Below are 17,251 nucleotides of genomic sequence, written 5' to 3' on the forward strand. Positions count from 1 at the left end.
CAAATTGAATGGCATCAATTCATTTTGTTATGCTGCCTTAGAAAATAATAGGCGATTCTTTAACAAGAATCACACAAATTGATTTACTTGTCCGAGAGAAAAATCGAGTTAACCCATTCATTTATTTTCTGTTTGGTTATAAAAGGAACAGAATTTGCACTGAATAATTGTCTGAGTGAATATAGAGGGCAGTTTCAGACAAGTAAATACACATATCAGTACTGAGCCTATTTTTGCATGAATGAGGTTGAGAGAGATCGTTATACAGGCAAGATTTCCACATAGGGAAACACTTCCACAAATGCGTTAATCAGAATCCGCTCTAAGCCCTAATGAAAATGAGTGTAGCCCAACATATTAAAAGACATTTAACTCCATTCTTTCCTCCTATAACGTATATAAAGGGTTCTATTTATTCCCTCTGTCGCTCTGGACTGTGGTGTGTGTGTGTGTGTGTGTGTGTGTGTGGGGCGTCATTTGGAGACTGGCAGTTGTTTCAGTTCTTTGGAGGAATGCGCAGGATGGTCAGAATTGCTTGGAGATGGTCACACGGGACGGAATCTCAGCGGAAGTCTCACGGAATGGCAGCACCAACAGAACCACGAGAATTCCGCTGGAAAAGCGCAGCTTCAAAGCTTGTGGCCTTCATCCACGGATTTTAGAGCAGTTTAACTGTCGGCATTCCACTGCGGCTTTCTCTCACCATAGAGAAAAGAATTGACATGCTGCAGAATTGAATTGTGCGCCGCCTGTCAGTATTCGTGCAGCTTTGCTGCAACAGACTGGCCACAGCGTGTGGATGAGACTTCTGCAAAATCTTGTCTACTTTGCTGGTTAATCTCAGGTTAAAAAGCTGTGGACAGAATTGCCTTACAGACTTTCCGCATGGAAATTCTGTGTCAATTCCGCCCCATGTGAACGCGGTTTTAGAGTTTTTGTTTATCTGTGCAGGCGGATGTCTTTAAAATTAAGCACATGCTTTTTTGCTTATTAGCTTTTGTTCGTGTTTGTGTATTTAATGCATGGCCCTAGAGAACACTACTTCTGGCAACATGGCCCAGAAACAGCAAAAGAATAGATACCCCTGGCTTAGACCATTTATCCAGTAAAGTGTGTGTGTGTGTGTGTGTGTGTGTGTGTGTGTGTGTGTGTGTGTGTGTGTGTCACAAAATGAAAAAGCAAGGAGTTAAATGACTACTATAAAATATTCGGTTTCACTGCCAAATACAGTAAATCAGTCTTTACTTGCAGAATCAACCAAGCTTCAAATGCGATCTGTATAAATCATCATGCTAGAGTATTCGCCCAGTAACTTTCCATCCTGAATATATAATTACTGGTTTTATACAGTTGGGAAGATATGGAAACAATTTCTCATTTTACCACGAGCAAAGCCAATCCTACCTGGACATACCTGTATTGTTTGCTTTTGTAAGGATCAGATCATTTTTCTCTTCCAGAAATCATTTAAGTGGAGCAGCTCAGTCAGAGAAGATAAGAACATGCAGACACCATATTCAACGTCACAAACGTATATAGATGACTTTAACCCCTCAGATTACTACCAGACCTACTATGCTACTGGCAAAGGGATTTTCGTTGGAGAATGGACAGAGTTTGTCTTACGGAATCTGCATGAAACATTTGGTCCAGGTAACAGTTAAGCTATTAATGAATAAGTAGAGACCGTTATTGCGTACAAAGCAAGTGTGTTATTAGGACTCAATAAGACTTGAATAGAAACTGCATTCATTTATTTTGCTTGAATGTTAAGTATATTATTAGTTGAACATGTTGTAACATCAGGATTGTTCTCTTCTTATGACACAGTATCTCTCTAGGGGACTCGGGTCGCTCATATTAATGGCCACCATGTAATACTACACTTTCCTTGCAGCAAGCTAAATCTTTGGGTGAATACCCACTTGTGTTTTTTCTTGTGCATTTTTCACACGCGATATCACTGCGTTTTTCTAACTCGGTTGTCAATGGGACTTTTTTATGTTAAAAACGCATCACACAAACTACAAAGGATTGACAGATGAAACTTGGCTGTCCAATCTTTATCTCCCCAATATCTGCTGTGGGGAAAGAGTTGAGAGGCCACCATACACAAGAGATTATCCATTGCTCCCAATGAAAGCTGTGGATTTGGCCAATCTATATTGAATATGTATGGCCACTCGAACATAATTCCTCTGTGAGCAGCCATATGTGCTTACGTTAGTCATAAAAGGGCCTTAGGGTAAGCCACCATAAAAAATATGGCAGCCTACTCTAAGGCTAGTACAGTCCTGTGCTGGAAAGAGCCAGGGCATAGCTGTATACTTAGTGCAGGACCTTGGCTATAACGGCTGGGAGCAAATAAACCTCAAGTCCCAGCTGTTTAACCCCTTACAAGCTGCAGCTAAAAGCAACTGTGGCATGGAAGCAGTCAAAATCCACCAGCAACCTACAATGCGATTGCAGGGTGTCGGTGAGTTGTCATAAAGACCGCAGACCTGATAAAGCCAGGTAAACCAACCAATTAAACTTTTTAACATGTTTGTACCCCATAATGGTGACAAGCTGCCTTATGGCTATGTCAATGAAAAAATAAAAATCTTATGGTTCTTGAATAGAGATGAGCGAACCTACTCGTTTCGAGTAATTACTCGATCGAGTACTTCTGTACTCAGGTGAAAAGATTCGAGGGGCTGGGGGAGGTGTGGCGGAGCGGGGGGTAGCAGTGGGGAACAGGGGGAGCCCTCTCTCTCCCTCTTCTCCCCCCCACCCGCTGCAACCCTCCACTCACCCACGGCGCCCCCCCCCCAATCTTTTCGCCCGAGTACAGAAGTACTCGCAAATCGTGGCGCTCGGGCGAAAAAGGGACGTGGCCGAGTAGGTTCGCTCATCTCTATTCTTGAAACATAGCAAAGAAAAACTGAAGAACAAAAATACATTGGTGATTAACCCCTTAAGGACTGCAAATATACTTTTTTAAAACTGTATTTCCAGAGCGTCATCCCGACGGCCCCATTACATATGGAGGTTGCCCTCTGACCCAGGTAGGGACAGGAAGAGTTTAAAAGCACCTCCCTTTCCACCTGTGCTTCAGTGTCTTCCTGTCCCTACGGTGGGACAGAGGAGCAGCTCCAGAGCTGCAGGAGAAAGGAAAAGCTGCGGAGGCAAGAAGACTTACCGCAAGAAATACTTACCGCAGCTGTGCGGCCCCCCCCCTGGAGGGGTAGAGGTCGGGGCCGCACACAAGAGTCCCTGCATCCCCCGACCTGCGCCGCCAACGGAGCCGTCAGTCGCCTCAGTAGCGCTGGTCTCCCTCGCGCGGATCGCGTGCCGCGATGGGATAGTTCCTCCTGGCAGGGGAACAGCAGCGGCGGCCTCCCTGGACCTCGGGCGCATAGCGGTGATGTCATCCGGCGCGGTGACGTCACGCGCACAACGTAGGGGGCGTGGCTACCGGCGAGAACCCGGAAATGGCACCAAATTTGAAAATCCTCCCCATAAAAGCAGGCTAAACTCCCAAGGAGGATCCTGCTGACTGCCAGCAAGTGTATGTGAGTATGTCTACCCGCGACAGCTCAGCACGTGAGGGAGAGATTGACACCCTACCAACTGTAAGTAGGCTATACGCCAAAAAAGATGCGCAAAATGGTCACTTGTACAGCGGATGCATATATGTTCCCTTTCTTGTCTCCCCTCTCCCTACAGGGAATCTGGGACCCCCAAGTAGCTAAACGCTCATCCAATTTCAGAGAACTAAGGGCAATCTGGGAAGCCCTTCAGGCGGCAGAACCCCTTATAAAAGGAAGGCATATCAAAATTCTAACCGATAATATGACAGCTCTGTCATTTGTTCATCACCAGGGGGGAACGCGACACCCACACCTGCAACAACTGGCAACAGAGATACTCTGCTGGGCGGAATCCAACGTGCTGTCCCTCTCAGCGATCCACTTAAAAGGGTCCACAAACGTCGCTGCCGACTTCCTGAGCAGACAGAGCATTCATCCAGGAGAATGGGGACTGAATCAGCGAGTCTTCAACCAACTAATCTGCCAGTGGGGAGAACCGCAGATAGACCTGTTCGCCACGAAGAAAAATTCAAAGTGCCAGGACTTTTACTCGCTGAACCCCAGAGACAATCCACGCGGGGTAGACGCCCTGTCCAAAAGCTGGGACATGGACCTAGCCTACGCCTTTCCTCCCTTCCCACTGATCCCCCGCACCCTCAGGAAAATCCAAACCAGCCGGGCGTCAGTCATACTAGTTGCCCCTATGTGGGACAAAAGGCCCTGGTATCGCCTGCTAAAAGCCTTGGCGATCCGGGGGCCATTCCTACTACCAGCCATAGAAGATCTTCTCCTCCAGGGCCCACTAACATACCCAGGGGTCGAGAAATTGAAGCTAGCAGCATGGATGCTGAAAGCATGATACTGCGTGGGAAGGGACTCTCCCATAACGTAATTACTACCCTGACAAAAAGCCGTAAACCTATCACGACAGCTATCTACGATGGGATATGGAAGAAATTCACAGAGTTCTGTAAAATAGAGCCAGGGAAAATCCCAGGAATTGACATTCCCGTAATACTGGAATTTTTACAGGCCGGCCTAGAAAAAGGCCTTAGTCCTAGAACCCTTAAAGTTCATACAGCAGCATTAGGGTCCTACCTAGATTTTCCCTTGGCAGAACACCGCTGGGTGCGTAGGTTTCTCAAAGGGGCAGAACGGCTTTGACCCTTTGTTAGAGAAACTTTTCCTACCTGGGACCTAAATATAGTCTTAACTAGCTTTTGCCAACTCCCCTTCGAACCCCTCTCACAACTCTCCTTGAGGCTGCTCACACTAAAAGTTACCCTTTTAGTTGCCATAACGTCGGCTCGGAGAATAGGGGAATTGCAAGCATTACATTGTATTGAACCATACATGGTAATACAAGACGACAGGATTACCTTCAAACTAGACCCAGCCTTCCTTCCGAAGGTAGTGTCAAAATTTCATAGGGAGCAGACGATCACTCTGCCCTCCTTCTGTCAAAATCCCCGCAACGAGAGAGAGAATTTCATAGCCTAGACGTTAGGAGAGCTGTGCTAGCGTACCTAGAGGCCACCCGTTCTTTCCGTAGAAATAACCACCTCTTTATCCAATTTCAGGGGCCAGCAAAAGGAAAGACGGCAACTAAGAGCACCATCGCGAGGTGGATCAAGACCGCCATCCAAGAGGCATATAAAGCCAGGGGTCTCGATCCTCCTGGGAAAATTAGAGCCCACTCCACTCGCTCTCTCTCCTCCTCTTGGGCAGAAAAAGGCCAGGCGTCTGCCGAGCAGATTTGCAAAGCGGCGACCTGGTCTAGTATACATACATTTACCCGACATTACAGGGTTAACGTCCAGTCAAAGACCTGAGCTACGGACGGAAAGTCCTTCAGGCAGTGGTCCCACCCTAGGGCCACGTATAATTTGGTATACTCCATATGCGCTGCGGAATATGTTGGCGCTATACAAATAAAGATTATTATTATTATTATATGTAATGAGGCCGTCGGGATGACGCTCTGGAAAGACACGGATTACTTACCGGTAGTCCCATTTCCAGGAGTCATCACGACGGCCCATAGTTCCCTCCCCTTTAGAATAATTTATGTTCTTCAAATGTAAATATGACCGAATAAAGGTAAAATTTGGTTTAGTAAACATTGTCCACCGTAATAATTTATAAGTCACTGAAGCACGGGTGGAAAGGGAGGTGCTTTTAAACTCTTCCTGTCCCTACCTGGGTCAGAGGGCAACCTCCATATGTAATGGGGCCGTCGTGATGACTCCTGGAAATGGGACTACCGGTAAGCAATCTGTGTCTTTTGCAGCACCATCAAAAAGAGAACCCTACATTGGAAACCCAGCGGGAGTCTCCTGAGCTGAAGGGAGTGGGTGCTCAGCTGTCAGATAGCTGTGCACTTGCTCTAATAGTGGAGACTGAAAAGACATTTGATTCCCACTATTTAACCCTTTACATGTCAGCATGATCGCAGCGTGTAAAAAGGCAGGCAGAGTGAAAGGGCTTCCTCTGTTATCCAGTGGACCCCTGCAATCGCATCTATAACCTCCAGGCTTGTCAGCTATGGTGACTTATAAGCTCAGCCTCTGGCTGACCGCATAGGCTTTCTTTTGCACTATTATACTGGAGTACAGTGGTGTATTAGAAAAATGAAAAAAGATGCAAATAATGAAGTCCCCTAGTGGAATAAAAAAGTTTAAAAGTATGAAAAAGTTAGTTGAGAAAAGAAACAAATGTCAAAACCCCACATTTCCATCTTTAGGGCTTATTCAGATGGGAGTATATCGGTCGGGTTTTAACACTCCGCCGATATATGCTGCTCCTCTCCAAGGGAAGGAGATGGAACGTGCCAGGAGCTAGTGCACTGAGTTCCTGCCCCCTCTCTGCCCTCTCCCCACCCCTCAACACTGTTTGCGATGGGAGGGGGCGGGAACTTGGCTCCATGCCCGTCCCATTGCAAACACTATGGCTCTTGGAATGCGTTGACATGAAGGTGATATTTTATTTTTTTTAAAAAGCGTTTTTCCAGGTCATCATCCGACAGCCCCATTACAATGGAGGTTGCCTCTGACCTCGGTAGGGACAGGAAGACTTCTTAAAAGCACCTCCCTCTCCACCATGCTCCAGTGTCTTCCTGTCCCTACGGTGGCCAGATGAAGCAAGCTCCAGGGGAAAATGGAGTACTCACCGGCATGCTGTGCAAAGATCCCCTGGAGGGTAGAGGTCGCATACCCTAGCAGTCCCTGCATCCCTGACCTGCGCTGCTGGGAAGCCAGAAGCCGCCGCAGCAGCGCTGGTCTTCCTGTGCGGGTCTGCATCTTCGGGCCGCCTTCTGGGTTCCTCGGCACACATACGGTGACGTCATCCAGCGTGGTGACGTCACGTGCTCTACGTAGGGGCGTGGCTACCAGCACAGACCCAGAAATGGCGCCAAATTTGAAGTGTTTCTCCATAAAAGCAGGCTCTACTCCACAGAAGTTATCCTGCTGACTCCCAGAAGTGCCAAAAGCATGTCTACACACAAAAGCTCAGCACAAGAGGGAAAAACAGAGACCCTACAAACCGTGAGTAGGCTATATGCCAAAAAATGGAACATGCAAATTTGCCATTTATGCTGAATTGGATGCATATATGTTCCCCCCCTTTTTTTTTTTTTTCCTTCTCTTCCCCGACCCCCCCCCCCCCCCCTTTTTTTTGGTATGGGTTAGATGGATAAAGAAGGTCCGAAGGCTAAAGCGGACCCCAGGAAAAAAATCATAAAAATGTGCCCTCTGTAGTAGGAGGCTTGAGGAAAATTATAAAGAAAAAAAAAAAAAACATGTGAGGAGTGCACAGGGAAGATCCAAGCAGAGGAAAGAGCAGCATTTAAAACTGACATCCGCTGTATGATTAAAGAGGAATTGCAGGCCTCTATGGCATCCCTCTCTCATCCTCAACCTGGTCTTTCATGGGCCCCTAAAAGGCCAAGACAAACTGAGTCGGCGAGCTCGATTTCTGGTGAATCCCTGGAACTCCTGTCAGATGGAGAACTAGAAGATCCGCCAGTCTTGGTTGAGTATGAGAAAATATTTTTCCTCGGACGACATTGGGCACCTCATCAAAGCAGTTAGGGAAACCATGCAAATTGAAGAGGATCACCCACCTAGGACAGTCCAGGACGAGATGTTTGGGGGGGGGGCCTCCGGTCAAGACGGACGACCACGTTTCCGGTCAATCCGACCCTGCAACAAGTTATTGCAGACGAGTGGCAGAAACCTGAGAAGAGGCTATCTGTCAAGAGAAATCAGGATCCGGCTTGCATTTGCTCCTGAAGACGTCCGCCTGTATAGAGTCCCCAAGGGTCGATATGCAGATTGCAAAGGTGGCCAAAAAAACCCTTCTACCCTTTGAGGACGCATCGCAACTCTCGAACCCAAAGGATAAGAAAATTGATAGTCTGATTAAGGCCTGGGAAGCAACGTCTTCTACTGTCGCAGCTAACGTGGCGGCAACATCCGTAGCCAGGTCCATGGTCTTATGGCTGAACAGGCTGGAAACCTCTATCAAAGATTAGGCTCCTAGGGAAGTTAGCCAGCTGTCTCCCCCTTCTAAAAACGGCCACCGCCTTTCTAGCTGACGCATCGGCAGAGACCGTTAGATATGGCACAAAAACCGGAGTCCTCAGTAACCCCGCCAGAAGGGCATTATGGCTAAAAACATGCTCAGCAGATGTAACATTCAAGAACAAGCTCTGTGCCATTCCGTTCCAAGGAGGACACTGCAGCCACCTCCTGAAATCAAAGGGAAGACGGGAAGATGGTTGCCCCATCCCCAACTGCCCCTCGAGTCTTCACAAAGATAGAGATAGTAGCTTATTTCAGGCAAAACCAGATTCTTATTTTTCCATATTTGGACGACTTTTTGTTGGTGTCAAGAACAACAAAAGCCATACGTGCAGACCTGTCCGTAGTCCTGTCTAGCCTGAATGATTTAGGGTGGATAATTAACAAACAAAAGTCCGATTTGACCCCAGGTTTACGGAAGGTCGACTCCCACATCCAGGAATCTCTGCTTCCACTATCCAGGGGGAAAGACCTTATTCAAGCAGTAACCTCTGTGCTGGGCTACTACGGTATCCATCAGAGAAACAATGAAAGTGCTTGGTCTTCTGACAGCCTGCATACAGATAATTCCGTGGGCACAAGCCCATACCTGACAACTACAAAGGTTCATCCTTGCCAGGTGGGACAAATGGCAGACTTCCCTAGACAAGAAGGTGAGCCTGTCTGTCCAAGTTAAAGAATCCATATGCTGGTAGACCTCGCAGAGGAACCTGAGTAAGGGTACCTCCTGGTCACAGGAATCAGCCATATTTGTCACAACAGATGCCAGCAAAACTGGATGGGGGGCGCAAGTAGCTGACCTAACCCTACAAGGAACTTGGGACTCAAGTAGCAACACGCTCATCCAATAGAGAATTAAGAGCAATATGGGAGACCCTTTGTGCGGCAGAAACCCACTTAAGAGGAAGGCATGTAAAAATCTTAACCGATAACACGATAGCCCTGTCATTTGTTCGTCACCAGGGGGGAACGCGACACCCACACCTCCAACTGACGGCAAAGAAACTTCACTGGGCGGAATCCACCGTGCTGTCCGTTTCAGCAATTCATCTAAAAGGGTCCACAAACATCATTGCCAACTTCCTAAGCAGACAGAGCGTCCTTCTGGGAGAATAAGGTCTGAACCAGCAAGTCTTCCACCAACTAACATGCCAGTGGGGAGAACCGCAGATAGATATGTTTGCCACAAGGGGAAATACAAAATGTCGGGACTTTTATTCGCTCAACCCAAGCGACAACCCGTACAGACTAGATGCCCTGTCTCAAAGCTGGGACATGGACTTAGCCTATGCTTCTTCCCCCTTCCCCTTCCTCCTTCCCACTGATCACGCACAACCTCCGAAAGATCCAGGCCAGCCGGGTGTCGGTAATCTTAGTCGCCCCCATGTGGGACAAGACACCCTGGTATCCCCTACTAAAGGCTCTAACGATCCGGGGTCCACTTCGACTACCGGCCATGGAAGATCTTTTTCTCCAGGGCCCTCTAATATACTCAGGGGGTCGAAAAATTGAAACTAGCGGCCTGGATGCTGAAGGCGTGATACTTCGGGGGAAGGGACTTTCCCACAAAGTAATTAATTACTACCTTGACCAAAAGTCGTAAACCTGTAACTACAGCAATCTACGACAGGATATGGAGAAAGTTCTCAGATTTCTGTAAACTAGATCCGAGCAAAATTCCAGAGATTGACATATACCCACAATCCTGGAATTCCTGCAGGCAGGCCTAGAGAAAGGCCTTAGCCCAAGAACTCTTAGGGTTCATAAAGCGGCATTAGGATCATACCTAGATTTCCCCTTGGTGGAACACCGCTGGGTTCGTAGGTTCCTCAAAGGGGCAGACAGGCTTTGACCCTTTATTAGGGAAACTTTCCCTACTTGGGACCTAAACCTAGTCCTTAATAGTTTCTGCCAACCCCCTTTGAACCCTACTCCTAACTCCCCCTTAGACTACTTACGCTAAAAGTTGCTCTTTAGTCGCCATAACTTCGGCCAAGAGTAGGAGAACTACAAGCTTTATGCTGTGTATGCTAGTACAGGATGACACTTATGTTTAATTTAGACCCAGCCTTTCTACCGAAGGTGGTGTCCAAATTTCATAGAGAGCAGACAATTACTCTGCCCTCTTTTTGCCAAAACCCCCGTAATGACAGAACGAGAGTTTCACAGCTTAGATGTCAGAAGGGACGTTCTAATGTATTTAGAGGCTACCCACTCTTTCCAATTTCAGGGGCAGGGCAAAGGAAAGAATGCATCTAAAAGCACTATTGCGAGGTGGATCAACACTGCCATCCAGGAGGCATACAAAGCTAGGGGTCTCGCTTTTCCCCCGGGGAGAATCAGAGCCCACTCCACACACTTCCTCTCCTCCTCATGGGCAGAGAAGGGCCAGGTGTCTGCCAAGCAAATCTGCAAAGCAGCCACCTGGTCTAGTCTACACACGTCTATCAAACACTACAGGGTTAACGTCCAGTTGGACAAAGACCTGGGATATGAAGGGAAAGTCCTCCAAGCAGTAATCCCACCCTAAAAGCCGCCTATAATTTGGTATTTCTCCACTGTAATGGGGCCGTCAGGATGACAACCTGGAAAGATACGGATTACTTACGGGTAGTCCCTTTTCCAGGAGTCATCATGACAGACCATAGTTCCCTCCCTTTTTGAAATGTTGTTTTCAATGTAAAATGACCAAATAAAGATAAGTTTTGGTTCAGTAAACATTTTCCACCGTAATAATTTGAAAGTCACTGGAGCATGGTCGAAAGAGGGGTGCTTTTAAGGACTCTTCCTGTCCCTACCGAGGTCAGAGGACCACCTCCATCGTATTGGGGCCGTTGTGATGACTCCTGCAAAAGGGACTACCAGTAAGTAATTCGTATCTTTTTCTTGCGTTTGTCGATGGGGGAAACATTGGAATACGCAATGAAAAATGTAGCTGGTCATCAAGGCCCAAACAGGCTTCGTGACTAAGGGGTCAAAGGAGATGGCAGATAAAGTGTAGTGAAATTCAAACCATAATTCCTAATATTTATTGTATTTTCACCTTAGGCCTAATTCCCACGGGCGGCTTTCCGCCACGTATTACGCAGCGGGAATCTGTGGAATAGGCCCGCAGCTATTAGGTTCTATTGAACGGTGGAATTCTGCCCCCTGAAAGCGCCCCTGCAATCACCCGCGGCATGTTCTATTTACCGCTTGCATACGCGCGGACTGCTTCCACTGCAGTCAATGGAAGCAGACTGTTATGCTATCTTCCACTGTAGCACAGGGAGAGAGGGCATTAAACCGCTTCCCCGCCAGCTGCATCACATGACGCAGCTGGCGCATCATGTGGTGCTGTGGGCATGTCATATGACGTGGCCAGTGCATCATGCGCTCTACTGTGCATGCCCGTCAGAGCGTCATATGGGGCAGCGGATCCGGAGGTAAGTATGGGGTCTCTCTGGGGGCACAGTGACTGACTCCGCTGCAGAATTTTGCTTGCAGAGCCCGTCATGGCTATGGGCACTAGACCTTAGCAAAAGAATACTGTTAGAATTAACACGGGCAACACTATTTTGCCGTGAGAAAATCGGAATGATATCGCATCTGTGGTGTATGCAAGATCGTTGCATTTTTTTTTTCATGTTTTATGCAGCTAGGGCATAGCTTAAGGCTGTTACAGTAGGATTTCCTAAGGTCAATGTTGCATTGCACTATGCGAAAACTGCATTTTCGTGCGATGCAACAGAAAGTAAGGCTCCATAGGGAAACATGGGCTACAAAACATCACAAATCGCGGCTGTATAGAGCAAGCCGTGATTTTTGTAGTCTCACAATGTCACAGCTACAAAATCGCTAGTGTGAAAGAACCCATAGGAAAGCACAGGCTCCACATACATGCGATTTGTAGCACTGTCATTGTGACAAAAATCGCTTGTGTGGATGTGGCCTTACACCACTTGCTGCTTCTATTCTATGGGGAGGGATCCCCGGTGTCGTGAGCGGCTCTTTCTAAAGCTCCATCCTCTTCTCTGATGTCAGGCAAGATGTTCAGCAAGTGATAAGATGGTGTAACTGTTACTGCAGGGAAGCAAGACTGGGCAGATGTGACTATTATATAACACTTACGGAGATAGACGAGACACAGAAAAGCTCTTCAATAGAAACAGCAGGTGACTCTAATCAAACATTAATCCTTGTTTGTGGAAATAGAAATAACTATTTAAATGTAAATACAAGAAATATGTATTATGAGATGGCTTTTACTATAAAGATTATTCATGGAATAACCCCTTTAAGGCACAAAATGGATGAGTCACTGAGGGGTTAAGGATGCACAAAAGATATAGATATATAAATATGACTAGCTGATATACCCGGCTTCACCCGAGTTAATTTGGTACTGGTGTTTATCTGGTGTTCACACGGAAATCTTATGAAGTCGTGGTTACTTTAGAGATACCGGAAAAACATATGTTCACCATTTTGCATAGTTCTGTGTTACCCAGGAAACACCATGGGGAGGTAACCATGCGACGTTTCCTTTATATAAAATGACATCAGGAAGTGAGAGAATTAGATTCCATATGTAAAATGTGGACGCTAATTCTTTTGCGCTAGAATTGAATATTCGAGTTGGGACCCATTACCTTTTCCTATTTATGACATAATCAATGCTCGTGCCACATTTCACGTTTCTATAACACCGGAAAGTGAGAAAAATACATTCCGTACGTAAAATTTGGACGCTACTTCTTTTGCGCATAGAATTGAATAATCGTGTTGGGACCCATTAACTTTTCCTATTTATGACATATTCAATGCCCGTGCCAAGTTTTGTTTCTATGACATTGGGAAGTGAGAGATTTAGATTATGTACGTTAAATTTCGACGCCAATTCTTTTGTGCTAGAATTGAATAATCGAGTTGGGAACCAATTACTTTTCCCATGTTGGAGATGATCTAGGCTCATGCCAAGTCATGTTTCTATGACATCGGGAAGCTGGAGAACTTTTGGCGAGTCGCAAAATGACGTACCCTTGCATCATAGGGATAGCGTGCGAGATCATGACCGATCTCGCAACAAGAGCCGGCTGTAACCCCTTCCCTGCCGTGGTGTGTGTGTGTGTGTGTGTGTGTGTGTGTGTGTGTACCGTGTGGTGCTCGTCTCGAGTAACGAGCATCTCGAGCACCCTAATAGAACGAGTATGCTCGCTCATCTCTTGTCATGGAGCATTATAGAAAAAAAATTTTGTTACAATTTCATATTTTTGCAAATGTTTTTTTTTTTTCGCTGTAAATTGCATTACTCCTGAAAAACACTGGCGTCAAAATATTCATGGCACTCCTCAGTGAATATATTAAGGGGTGTAGTTTTTTATTTTTAAATTGGGTCATTTGTGGGGGTATCTATCATTCTGACACCTATAAGCCTTTGCAATCTTGGCTTTGTGCAGGAAAACAGTGTTCCTCAAGCTTAATAAATATTAAATTTGTATGTCTTCTAAATGGTTAAAAAAACTAAACAGATGGAAATATGTTTTATCAAAAATTTCTATTATGTATGCATATATTTGAGATGTTGCAGTTGAAAATGAAAATTATTTTTTTCAAAATGTTCCCAATTTTGGCACTTTTTAAATATACACAAATTCTATCGTCTAATTTTACAGCCTAAATGAAACACTATGTTGTGAAACCATGTCAGAATCACTCAAATATGCAAAACCTTTACAGTAGCAGTCCATGTTAAAGTGACACGTCAGATTTCCAAAATTTGGTCTGATCATTAAGGTCACTAAGGGGTTAAAGTATAATGGTATCAGCAATTAAAAATAGAAATATATATACCATGTCAAATGTTCTAAATTACATGATTGTTCTAATGATGAAAAACTATTAGTTTGTTTATTAGAAGAGGAAATGTTGTTTTTATCTATAAAACACTCATTTTATCAATTAACCCTCTTGTTTCCAAGTTCCTAATGTAATGTTTATACCTTGTTTTATTTCTTAGGAGGTGTGACAGGAGACATACTAACTGACTTTGGAGCTGGGCCCACAATTTATCATCTGCTCTCTGCTTGTGAAGTGTTCAACACCATAATAACCTCTGACTTTCTTGAGCAAAACCGAAAACAACTGGAGAAGTGGCTGAAGAAAGACCCAGATGCCTTAGACTGGAGTCATGTTGTCAAATATGTGTGTGATTTGGAAGGTAACAGGTAAATCGTGGAAATTAAAATGATAAAATCCTAAAAGGCTAACTGAGTTAAACCTATTTCATATACCCTTACAAAACACATGAGTAAATGGAGAAGGGTCCCTTATTTTGAACCCCCATCAATTATCTAGATTGGAAAGTTTGATAGCTACCATGAGTCTTTCATTCTGGAGGGCCCAGCACATCCACGCATTCCAGTCCACCCATTGATTTCAATGTGCACCATGTAATTCAGTTTTTCAGTGCACAAAAAACACTTGTTGCTCAACTCTTCCTCAGATGACAGCTGATCACTGCAGACCCCAGCAATAGGTTTCATTAAGATCTTATTTATGGTGGATTCTTTTAATGTTCTGACCACTTCTTTTTTTTATGTATATTAATTTTACAACTCCTCCTAATTAGGTTAAGACCTAATTTTGTTATATTTTCTGTATACGATGAAATAAAAAATGTTTGTTTTTTTTTTTTTGTTTTTTTTTTTTTTTTAAGCAACGGTGATAATTGTGAAAAAAAGGAGGCAACGCTGAGGAGAAAAGTAACCAAAGTCTTGAAGTGTGATGCGCTTGCAAAGAAGCCATATGACCCCGTGCCCATGCCAGAAGCTGACTGTCTGATTAGCTGTCTCTGCTTAGAAGCTCCATGTAGAGACCTGGAAGACTTCACCAATACACTGAAAAAGTTTCAGGAGTTACTTAAACCCGGAGGTCACATTATAATTCAGAGCGTTCTTAACTGTACCTTCTACTATGTTGGTAGTAAATTGTTTTCCTGTCTGTCCTTAACGAAGGATGACCTGGAAAAGGCCTTCAAAGAGGCCGGGTATGAAATTGTAACATTAAAGGTGAAACCACGATCTGAGAAGTCAGGAATGGAAACCGCTGATCAAGATGGCTACTACTATATCCATGCTCGTAAACCACAGAAACCTTAAGGATCCATTCAGACTGCTGTAACATGGCTCCATACAGGATACATATATTTAATACCCAAAACAAGTATTGATCATGTTACAACAAAGGAAGGAAACCTGTCCACTTGTGTTTGGAATATTTTGTCTTTAGATGTGATCCCATTCTTGGCATGAAGTATATGGCTCCTGTACAGAACTGTATTATAGCCATCTGTATGAATCCTACGTGATGTAAACAAGCCTGACATGCAGTTTTTGAAAAATTGCTGTAGATTTTGTCCTTTTCAAATACACAGCAATTTTGCAGCAAAAATGTGCAGTTGAGACGTGTACTATGGTGTGAACTTGACTGCGGCTCATTTTCAATAATAAAGCATCATCAAATTGATTATCATGAATACTATGATCCATTATGGTAAACTACAATACAAAAATGATGAGGTTTTTCCGACATAAAAAATATGTACATATATACTGTAGATAGATGGCAAATTGTTTACAAAAAAGAAAAATGCACTCTCCTCTTAGGGTGCCTACTAGAGATGAGCGAACCTGTTCTTAACGAACACTTACGCACCCGGACACCGGCTTTGCCGAGGACTTCAGTGTCCGCGCGTAAAGCTTCGGCGGGGGGCGGGGAGAGGCGCGGCGGCGCGGGCGGCAGCAGCGGGGAACAGGGGGGAGCCCTCTCTCTCTCTCCCTCTTCCCCCCCGCCCCTCCCCCCCCCCCCCCCCCCCGCCGCACCCCCTGCGCTGCCACGGCGACCCCCGAACTTTTTTCGCCCGAGCACGTTCGCTCATCTCTAGTGCCTACCCACTAGCTTTTTTTTTTTTTTTTTTGTTAAATGAGACTTTCTAATGTAAAAAGTTGCGTTGCATTTTTACCATTGGAAAGTCCCATTGACAATTGGGGGAGAAAAAAAAACTGTAGTGGGTAGGCACCCTTAAATGTCCCTCTGATTTGGCACTGCAGCATTCAGTCCCTCCCGGTCTAGTCCCAGAGTCTTGTGTAGATGTCACATGCTGCTCCTTGTTCATCTGACCACTGCAGTCGATCACTGATCCCAGCAATCCTGTCTTGTCTATGCACACCTATCAACCAATAATTGGCTACAGTGGAGAGATGAATATTGAACAGCATATGACCGCTGCCAGAGCCTTCAGGATGGGAACGGATGCTGTAGTGGTGGTTTGGAGGGACATTAAGAGAAGTAATTTTTTTTTTTGTTACAGGTTTATCTGCCATCTGGATTTTGTTTTTAACCCTAGTACACCCCATTTATGCATCGCTATATTTAGGGCTAAAGTCTGGCATGTTTACGGGATGATCATTTGCATATACAGACCTGTCTACCTTAGCTCCAATTTGGTTAAAGCCTTTATACCCCCAACACATCATAGAGCAGGGCCTCCCACTCTAGACCCCCATCTATGACCCAGAATGGAGAGGCATTTGGTAAGATTGGTTCTCCTTCTGATGGACCCTGTATTGCTGTGTTATTACAGTAGTGACATTGATATAAGTGGATGTGGTGTAATACAACACTTCTGCAAAAACAAACGCATTTTTCTTTGGCCGCCTGCAGACGAGCGGGTCGGATCCGGCAGCGAGAATTCTCGCCGCGCGATCCGACCCGAGCGCCTGCAGGGACGAGCGCGTACTCACCCACGCCTGGCGGCCCCGGCTCTTTCATGTGTCGGCTGCCGCGCAGCCGGCGCATGCGCAGACCGGAGCCGGCGGCCGGGTGAGTGCGTGCCCCGCAGAAAATTAGAACATGCCGCGGTTTGTTTGCCGCGCGAGATTTCGCGCGGCCAAACCGCGGCCGTCTGCATAGGAGTGCGTATTTTAATGCACTCCTATGCAAACTTTCAGCAGCGGAAATCCCGCGGGAAATCCCGCGGCGGGATTTCCGCTCGTGTGCAGGCGGCCTTTAGCTTGACTTTTAATGTGATGTGCTATAAGGGCTTCCACACACCTG

The 17,251-nt window shown here is 45.7% G+C and overlaps 1 protein-coding gene across 1 annotated transcript; it reads left to right on the forward strand.

Annotated features, from left to right (window-relative positions):
- Nucleotides 1-1,313: 1,313 nt before the first annotated feature.
- Nucleotides 1,314-15,804, forward strand: LOC136631332 (nicotinamide N-methyltransferase-like). Its single transcript, XM_066605592.1, has 3 exons — nucleotides 1,314-1,653; nucleotides 14,154-14,361; nucleotides 14,853-15,804. The coding sequence occupies exons 1-3, from the start codon at nucleotides 1,503-1,505 to the stop codon at nucleotides 15,292-15,294; spliced, it is 801 nt and encodes a 266-aa protein (XP_066461689.1). The 5' UTR covers nucleotides 1,314-1,502; the 3' UTR covers nucleotides 15,295-15,804.
- The last annotated feature ends 1,447 nt before the right edge of the window (nucleotides 15,805-17,251 follow it).

This window comes from Eleutherodactylus coqui, chromosome 6 (genome assembly GCF_035609145.1).
Source record: "Eleutherodactylus coqui strain aEleCoq1 chromosome 6, aEleCoq1.hap1, whole genome shotgun sequence".
Classification (NCBI taxonomy): Eukaryota; Metazoa; Chordata; class Amphibia; order Anura; family Eleutherodactylidae; genus Eleutherodactylus; species Eleutherodactylus coqui.